The sequence below is a fragment of the Bubalus bubalis genome, chromosome 7, assembly GCF_019923935.1.
Source record: "Bubalus bubalis isolate 160015118507 breed Murrah chromosome 7, NDDB_SH_1, whole genome shotgun sequence".
NCBI classification, from domain to species: Eukaryota; Metazoa; Chordata; class Mammalia; order Artiodactyla; family Bovidae; genus Bubalus; species Bubalus bubalis.
Window position 1 is genome coordinate 33607409 of NC_059163.1, and position 10009 is coordinate 33617417.

General features: G+C 37.3%; 1 protein-coding gene across 2 annotated transcripts in view; it reads left to right on the top strand.

Moving 5' to 3' along the window:
- TMPRSS11F (transmembrane serine protease 11F) overlaps positions 1 to 5895 on the top strand; it is a 96624-nt gene extending 90729 nt beyond the window's left edge. Inside the window, exon 12 of one of the 2 annotated variants that reach the window (XM_044945832.2) lies at positions 1377 to 5895. In XM_044945832.2, coding sequence (XP_044801767.2) covers positions 1377 to 1535 — 159 coding nt within the window. In that variant the 3' untranslated portion in view covers positions 1536 to 5895. The remainder of the gene's footprint in view (positions 1 to 1376) is intronic. The other variant, XM_025289986.3, reaches the window with a different exon arrangement.
- Positions 5896 to 10009: the final 4114 nt, after the last annotated feature.

Sequence of the window (10009 nt, forward strand, 5' to 3'; positions counted from 1 at the left end):
CCCTAACCTCCCTGACTAGTCAAATCCCCCTATTGTATGTCTCCATAGCACTCATAACAGTTGTCATTTGCATATTTGTAGGCTTATTTCATATTTTTTTTTCTTATCCTAAATGTCAAGCTCTATGAGCATAGGGACAGTTCATTTTTGGTCATTGTTAATCCTCAGTGCCCATCAAAATGCCTGAGACACGTAGCGAAGTGTTAGGTCACTCAACTGTGTCCAACTCTTTGCAACCCCATGGACAGCAGCCCCCCAGGCTCCTCTGTCCATGGGGTTCTCCAGGCAAGAATACTGGAATGAATAGCCACTCCCTTCTTCAGGGGATACTCCCAACCCAGGCGTCCTCAATACCCAGGGGTCTCCTGCATTGCAGGCAGATTCTTTACCATCTGAGCCACCAGGGCAGCCCTGTGACACATAGTAGGAACTCAATAAATAGTTGATAAAAGAAAAAACAAATGAAGCAAGTGGGAGAGGCACAGAGAATTTATCCTGTGTATCTTACCTGAGATCACACAACAAGTAATTAATAGAGCTGGACCTGAAACTTGGGCAGTTCAACTACTGAGACCACAATCTTAACCTCGATACTTGCGTCTATTTATTTGCATAATCTTCTTTGATTCAAAAGAGATTTAAGAAGGATTATATAAAATTCAGAAAGCAAACATAGATAGAAATAGGTAAGTGAAAGAAAAGAAAGCCAGAGTAGGTTCATAAAATACAGTCAAGAGCTAACATACTCAGAAGAGATCACAGAAAATTTCTGCTGCTGCTGCTGCTAAGTTGCTTCAGTTGTGTTCGACTCTGTGCGACTCCATAGACGGCAGCCCACCAGGCTCCTCTGTCCCTGGGATTCTCCAGGCAAGAATACTGGAGTGGGTTGCCATTTCCTTCTCCAATGCATGCATGTATGCTAAGTCGCTTAAGTGGTGTCTGACTCTGTGCGACCCTATGGACAGCAGCCCACCAGACTCCACTGTCCACAGGATTCTCTAGGCAATAATACTGGAGTGGGTTGCCATTTCCTTCAATGTACAAATACCAACCTCATATTAAATATTTTAGATAAATGCTTACTAAATCATGCTTAAAGTGTCTAATAAAGCTAGCAAAAAAAATATGTATGCTGAAGCATAAATAATGTAGCCATTCCATATAAATTAGTATTGGTCTTTCTAGAAAATAATTTACTTAATAATTTAGCACAAAATTTTAACTCAGTCAAGAGATCCATCATATAATCTGTCTCTAATCTGGTTGCATGCTCTATGTAACTTTTTCCATTTTTCCTCTGGAAGACATGATTGCAGTGATTGTCCTACTGAATTAAATTAGAGTTAACAATCTCAAATTTTTTTTTTTTTCTCTAGGGAGATTCTGGTGGACCTCTGGTTTATGATAATCATGAAATCTGGTACCTAGTTGGTATAGTAAGTTGGGGACAATCATGTGCTCTTCCCAAAAAACCTGGCGTCTACACAAGAGTGTCTCAATATCGAGACTGGATTGCCTCCAAGACTGGTATCTAGTGTGAACTGACCCTGAATTTTATCCATCGCACATAGAGCTAAAACTCCTGCATATTATGTATTATTTATATTCTTGTGATTTGAATCAGTTCTTTTGCTGAATGTCAAGAAGTCCTTCAGAGACAGAGCAATCTAATATCATGAGGTGAACTTTGTGTACATGGGACAGAAATCTTTCTCTACCTCACTCACATGGGAAATTGTGATCGTATTAATCAGATGAATATTTATATATACTTTCCTTCCATTGAAGATGGGAACATCATTTTCCACAGGATATGAAGTGCTGCCAGGGCTCTCAAAATCTTACCTCATATAGTACCTGGAGCACTTGGGATTCATCTAGCAAAATATGAAACAGCAACCATCCTTGAGGATTTAGGGCTCCAGTATTCTAGGACTGATTACTGGACCTTCAATGGTTTGAATGGAGTATGTGAGATTTGCAATATAACTTGAATTCTACCCTGGGTTTACAAATAATAATACAGAATAAATAATAAATACAGAATAAACACAAAATAATACAGAGTAAATAAATAATAAACCATGAGAATTGCCATGTAAAAGGTGTTTAAATATATCTGAACTTGCTATTAACATTGGGTTATACACATCAGTGCTAGCTTCAGAACACATGTTGTATTGTTAATAAGCATTTCTGCTTTCTTCTTTAACAGCATCTTTCCATTCACACATCATTTGAAGCTAGACTGAAAAGGAGACAACTCCTGGGAGCAATTTTTCATGGGTATAAGGAGGATAAAAAGAACTAATGGAACCTAGGCTATCAGAGATGTTTCAAATGATTACTAACAAAACAAGCACTCTTTAGATTTTTGGTGGAATGAAACATCCAATTATCATTTAGATATACCTATATCATATACAGTGCTTTTATAAGTCTTCAGTTCTCTGACAAGTCAGATGTCTACTAGAATGTCAGGTTAGGAAATCTGATTTGTGAAAAGTACTTGGCACAGTGTCTGGCATATATTATACACTATATAAAAGTTTGTTATAATGGGAAGGAATGCCTTTATGAATTTTAAAGTTAATGAACTTGTTTAATGAGTGAATGACCTGGGGCTTAAAACAGCCCCAGGTCTAGTAGGAGAGAGCACAGGCTTAGAACCAGACTGCTTGAGCTTGAATGTTGACTCTGACATGTGTAAACTATGGGTCCTTAACATCTCTGCATTAGCACTTTCATCTCTACAGTGAGAATAAAAATGATACCTACCTCATATCATTATGAGGATTAAATGCACTCATACAGGTAAATTACTTGGAACAGGGTCTTTATACAACAGGCTCTCAATATGGACTGTGTATCATGCCATGAGTGCATGCTCAGTTGTATCTATCTCTGTGACCCCATGGACTGAAGCCCGCCAGGCTCCTCTGTCCATGGGATTTTCCAGGCAAGAATACTGGAATGGGTTGCTGTTTCTTATTCCAGGGGGATCTTCCTGACCCAGGGATCGAACCCATGTCTCCTGCACTGACAGATTGGTTCTTTACCACTGAGCCACCTGGGAAGCACGTATATGGATTAGCTGCTACGAATTATTATTAATGTGCTTTGGACTCAGTAAAGCAAAATACTTTTTAAAAATTGTACTTTGCTTCTTTAAAATCATGTAATTGATTTCAGAATAGTTTAAATTACATTGTAAAAAATTAGGTGAATTACTAGGTTTTCAAAATCAGTTTTGTATGCCTCAGTAATGTATGTCGAACCAAGTTTGCTTATACACAAGTAGTTATAAGATGCTTGGTCATCTGTCATCAAGGCTGTGGCCACAGAGATGCAGCTAGATTCACACTCAGGTCCCAAACATGAGGTCTCAAATTCTAGACTTGTTGCTCTGATTTATCTAAGAAAAATCTAGCCTATTAATTTCTTTAATGACCAAAACTTTAAATTTGCATGTATGTGTGTTATATGTAATATATATGTAAACAAGATAAAATGTAACTAAACAACTCCTAGTCATTTAATGTAAATGTTAAGATATAATAGTCACAAAATGGTTATTCATATATACTGCCTTTTTGAAAACAAAAGATCACCAAATTTCTGATCTGATGACTCCTAGCAACTAAATATCAACAGAAAAAGCAGAATAAAAATTTAAATCATTATGCTTCCTTTTATATGTAGAGATACAGCCAAAGCTTTTTGGAAAATATTTAACATATTCAAAATGTGTTTGATTGATGATGTAACTTCTTTATATTAAAGCCTAACACAGCCTTTAGTAGACACAAGAAAACAAATCTGTCTAGATTGGATGGATATGTGCTTTTGTGTACCTATATTTTTATTTCGGAAGACTGTGACTACTCTTTGAATATAAATATCTGTGAAACTACATACACATATTTAAATTATAATACAGTTAATTTAATTCAGCCCAATGACATTTTGACACATATAGAGGAATAAATGCAATAGACTATAAAAATCTAAGAAATGGAAAAGCAGATTTTAAAAATAGATTTATATATACTATTTATAGTTTGATTCTGATCTGTTGTGTGGTGATATGAGGATCATGCAATAGCTTCCTCATGTTTTCCATCTACTATTTGGGACATTGGGTGATCTAGCGCATGGCATTGTTGTAAAGCTTTCTTGTAAAATAATAGAGTTGAAAAATCAAAGAATGTTTAAAACCTGCTCAAAAAATGCAAAGTATATTACTGCAAACTGATATTAGTACAGATGAGGCTGTAAATGCATTAAAATTACACAGAAGTGGGTTTTTTTAGTGTTATTTTTATTTATCAATAGTATTGCTTTGTGAATTTTGCTGATGTTTTGTGGTTAAAAAAAAAAAAAAAAGCCTGGGCTGTGTCTTGTATGCTGTGAATACTATAATAACACACACATCTTTTCATAGAAAAAAAAAATAACAACTCTACAATTTGTCTGACTCATTGTTTTTAAAAAGACAGGTCAAAGCCATTTTAGTTGACATTTAGTTGACAGTAAATTATGACAGCACATAATTCCTGTAGAACCTTGGTAGAATTTGGGGTGCCATGTGGATGAAAGGGTTAATTTTTAATGCTAGAACAAGATTGAAACAAAAATTTTGCAATGTCTAACCACCTCTCAGGAAAATCTTCATGATTCAATAGCACTAAGAGAAAAAAATACATTAATAGCAATCATCCAATGAACTTGATGCTTTGCTCATATATTTATTTGACAGAGATGGGATGTGTGCAAGGCATTCATTCATGTCATCATGGAAGTGAAAAATGAACCTGTTACAAATTATTGAAATTAATGCTAAAGTTATAGCTGTTAGAGCTAGACAGGACCTAAGAGATTATCTATATGAAACTTCTTTTTCAAGAATTCAAAGCCAAGAGAATTTCCTCAGGAAACACAGTAGATGATAATCAGTAGAGGAAGAGAATGCAGGAACTCTTTCATCCAGTTCAGTCATGAGTTATGCATGTTCACTAGACAGGGATATTGTGATTCTAGAAATCACTGGAATGAAATGATTATTGCTAGACCAGTGTTTCTCCTAGGAAAAAAGTTCAACTCATATCGTGTTTGGCAAAGTATGTCATTTAATCAAACCAGCTTTATGGTTAAGATAAATACCACTTAAAACTATATCCAACTATACCTATGGAAATGAAGGATGATTTTAATGTAGGTAAAGTTGTAGAGCTAGTTAAATTGGCAGGTCAGAATAATCCATGGAAAGTTTCCCCTACAAATCTACACAATATCCCTTCTCTTTCTCATCCCTCTACACTAAACTTTCTAATTAAAGCCTTTAGTGGCATAAATTAAGAATCTATACCATATTTTAAATGAGGAGCAGCAAAAGATTTCAGATCTTGCTAAAACAAAGTGTTTGCTTTGAACTTTGTTCTTTTTAATGCCTCATTAGAAGATCTGTTTTATAAACAAAACTACAGGAAGTGCACTAAAATGCAGCGAACTAGAAGTTTTGATTAAGATGATTTTGTGAACACTTACAATGAACATTCTTTTACATGTTTCAGTATTTTTCTTGCCTGAAAGTTTTAACTATGGCTAATAAGAAATGAGAGAAATGTAATCATGTCAGGCAATTAAGAGAAATATATCTTTGCTCCCACTTGCCCTTAACTTTTTAAATGGAACGTTAACCTATCTACCTCACAATGTCGTGAGATTTTCTTCTTGAATGAGAGAGTCCAAGTTCAGAGAATGTTTCAAACTGCTTGAAAAGTGCCAAGTATATTATTATAAACTGGTAACAGAATAGCTGATGCTGTACACGCACTAAGATTTCATTAAGTTTTTATACAGTCTTAGCATTTGTGTTTATCATTAGTATTGCTTTATGTATTTTGCAAATACCACTGTTTTGTTGAAATTATAGTTATCATTTTCTTGAAGAGAAATAATGTATAATATAGCTCATACAGGTTGTTCAGTCACTCAATTGTGTCCAACTCTTTGTGACCCCATGGACTGCAGCATACCAAGCTTCCCTGTCCTTCACCATCTCCTGGAGTTTGCTCAAACTCATGTCTATCGAGTTGGTGATGCCATACAACCATCTTGTCCTCTGTCATCCCCTTATCCTCCTGCCCTCAATCTTGCCCAGAGCAGGGTCTTTTTCAATGAGTGGGCCCTTCCCATCAGATGGCCAAAGGATTGGAGCTTAAGCTTCAGCATCAGTCCTTCTTATGAATATTCAGGTTTGATTTCCTTTAGGATTGACTGGTTTGATCTTCTTACTATCCAAGGGACTCTCAAGAGTCTTCTCCAGCACCACAGTTTGAAGGCATCAGTTCTCTGGGGCTTGCTCTTTTTTATTGTCCAGCTCTCACATCTGTGCATGACTACTGGAAAAACCATAGCGTTGACTATATGGTCCTTTGTCAGCAAAGTAATGTCTCTGCTTTTTTATACAGTCTAGGTTTGTCATAGTTTTTCTTCCAAGGAGTAAGCATCTTTTAACTTCATGGCTAGAGTCACCATCTGCAGTGATTTTGGAGCCCAATAAAATCAAGACTGTCACTGTTTCCATTGTTTCCCCAACTTTTGCCATGAAGTGATGGGACCAGATGCCATGATCTTCGTATTTCGAATGTTGAGTTTTAAGCCAGCTTTATCACTCTTCTCTTTCACCTTTATCAAGAGGCTCTTTAACTCCACAGCTTGTATGAGTAATATTAATTTATCTTGAAAACTACCAGGCAAATCAAATTGTTGTTCACTTGATAGCTTTAAGAATGAATACAGTCCCTATTTATTTTATTTACAGCATATTTTGGGCTTCCCTGGTGGCTCAATAGTAAAGAATCCGCCTGCTAATGCAAGAGACACAGGTTTAATCCCTGGGTTGGGAGTAACCCCAGGAGAAGGAAATGACAACCCACTCCAGTATTCTTGCCTGGGAAATCCCATGGACAGAGAAGCCTGGTGAGCTATAGTCCACAGGGTCACAAAAGAGTTGGACATGACTTAGCAACTAAACAACATATTTTACCATAATATATTGGAGAACTCTATAATCAATCAACTGGGAATATTGTTAAAGCTACCTTATAATTGACAGTGGAAAATATCAAAATCACTTCGAAGTCATAATTTAACAAAGTATATTTCAAGTACTCTGCTTAGTACTAAATTCTGAACCATTTAAGATTCTTTAAGTCACAGAGTTATGTAATTGTGAGTATGATAACCAGATATTAAAGGTTTCCTGTGAAGTTCTATTTGTATACATTTTGTTCCATTATCAGAATCTATGTCCCAACTTCTACTTAAAATTTAGTTTTGGAGATGAGGAGGGCATTGTTAGATCTTTCTTCCCTTTCTACTCCCAAACATCAGTACTCTCCATAAAAGTTTTTCAGATATACCCCTATTAAATATTTTCAAGAGGACAAATTTCAGAAATACATAGGATTACTTTCCTAATGGTTTCAGCTACGCTTCATCTGTATTCAAAACAAGTGCATTCTTATGAGCCTCAAACTCATACCTTCCTGCTTAGATCTAGGTGGAGATTAGTGAATGCTTGGGAAATTTTGAACAATCCTCTAGTGTTTGTCTGGGTGGCTACGTGGGCACAGGAGGGCCTAGAGGAGCTATCCCACATTGAAGGTCAGGAAGGGCGGTGGTGAGGAAATACCCCTTGTCCAAGGTAAGGAGCAGAGGCTGCGCTTTGCTGGAGCAGCTGTGAAGAGATACCCCACGCCCAAGGTAAGACAAACCCAAGTAAGATGGTAGGTGTTGCAAGAGGGCATCAGAGGACAGACACACTGAAACCATACTCACAGAAAACTAGTCAATCTAATTACACTAGGACCACAGCCTTGTCTAACTCAATGAAACTAAGCCATGCCTGTGGGGCAACCCAAGATGGGTGGGTCATGATAGAGAGATCTGACAGAATGTGGTCCACTGGAGAAGGGAATGGCAAACAACTTCAGTATTCTTGCCTTGAGAACCCCATGAACAGTACGAAAAGGCAAAATGATAGGATACTGAAAGAGGAACTCCCCAGGTTAATAGGTGCCCAATATGCTACTGGAGATCAGTGGAGAAATAACTCCAGAAAGAATGAAAGGATGGAGCCAAAGCAAAAAGAATACCCAGCTGTGGATGTGACTGGTGATAGAAGCAAGGTCCGATACTGTAAAGAGCAATATTGCATAGGAACCTGGAATGTCAGGTCCATGAATCAGCAAATTGGAAGTGGTCAAACAAGAGATGGCAAGAGTGAATGTCGACATTCTAGGAATCAGCGAACTAAGATGGACTGGAATGAATGAATTTAACTCAGATGACCATTATATCTACTACTGTGGGCAGGAATCCCTCAGAAGAAATGGAGTAGCCATCACGGTCAACAAAAGAGTCCAAATGCAGTACTTGGATGCAATCTCAAAAATGACAGAATGATCTCTGTTAGTTTCCAAGGTAAACCATTCAATATCACAGTAATCCAAGTCTATGCACCAACCAGTAATGCTGAAGAACCTGAAGTTGAATGGTTCTATGAAGACCTACAAGACCTTTTAGAACTAACACCGCAAAAAGATGTTCTTTTCATTAAATGGGACTGGAATGCAAAAGTAGGAAGTCAAGAAACACCTGGAGTAACAGGCAAATTTGGCCTTGGAATACGGAATGAAGCAGGGCAAAGACTAATAGAGTTTTGCCAAGAAAATGCACTGGTCATAGCAACACCCTCTTCCAACAACACAAGAGAAGACTCTACACATGGACATCACCAGATGGTCAACACCGAAATCAGATTGATTATACTCTTTGCAGCCAAAGATGGACAAGATCTATACAGTCAACAAAAACAAGATGAGGAGCTGACTATGGCTCAGATCATGAACTCCTTATTACCAAATTCAGACTTAAATTGAAGAAAGTAGGGAAAATCACTAGACCATTCAGGTATGACCTAAATCAAATCCCTTATAATTATACAGTGGAAGTGAGAAATAGATTTAAGGGACTAGATCTGATAGATAGAGTGCCTGATGAACTATGAATGGAGGGTGGTGACATTGTACAGGAGACAAGGATCAAGATGATCCCCATGGAAAAGAAATGCAAAAAAGCAAAATGGCTGTCAGGAGGCCTTACAAATAGCTCTGAAAAGAAGAGAAGTGAAAAGTAAAGGAGAAAAGGAAAGATATAAGCATCTGAATGCAGAGTTCCAAAGAATAGCAAGAAGAGATAAGAAAGCCTTCCTCAGCCATCAATGCAAAGAAATAGAGGAAAACAACAGAATGGGAAAGACTAGAGATCTCTTCAAGAAAATTAGAGATACCAAGGGAATATTTCATGCAAAGATGGGCTCGATAAAGACAGAAATGGTATAGACCTAACAGAAGCAGAAAATATTAAGAGGTGGCAAGAATACACAGAAGAACTGTACAAAAAAGAGTTTCATGACCCAGAGAATCACGATGGTGTGATCACTCACCTAGAGCCAGACATCCTGGAATGTGAAGTCAAGTGGGCCTTAGAAAGCATCACAAAGAACACAGCTAGTGGAGGTGATGGAATTCCAGTTGAGCTATTTCAAATCCTGAAAGATGATGTTGTGAAAGTGTTGCACTCAATAAGCCAACATATTTGGAAAACTCAGCAGTGGCCACAGGACTGGAAAAGGTCAGTTTTCATTCCAATCCCAAAGAAAGGCAATGTCAAAGAATGCTCAAACTACTGCACAATTGCACTCATCTCACAGGTTAGTAATGCTCAAAATTCTCCAAGCCAGGCTTCAGCAGTACATGAACCGTGAACTTCCATATGTTCAAGCTGGTTTTAGAAAAGGCAGAGGAACCAGAGATCAAATTGCCAACATCCGCTCGATCATCAAAAAAGCAAGAGAGTTCCAGAAAAACATCTATTTCTGCTTTATTGACTATGCCAAAGCCTTTGACTGTGTGGATCACAATAGACTGTAGAAAATTCT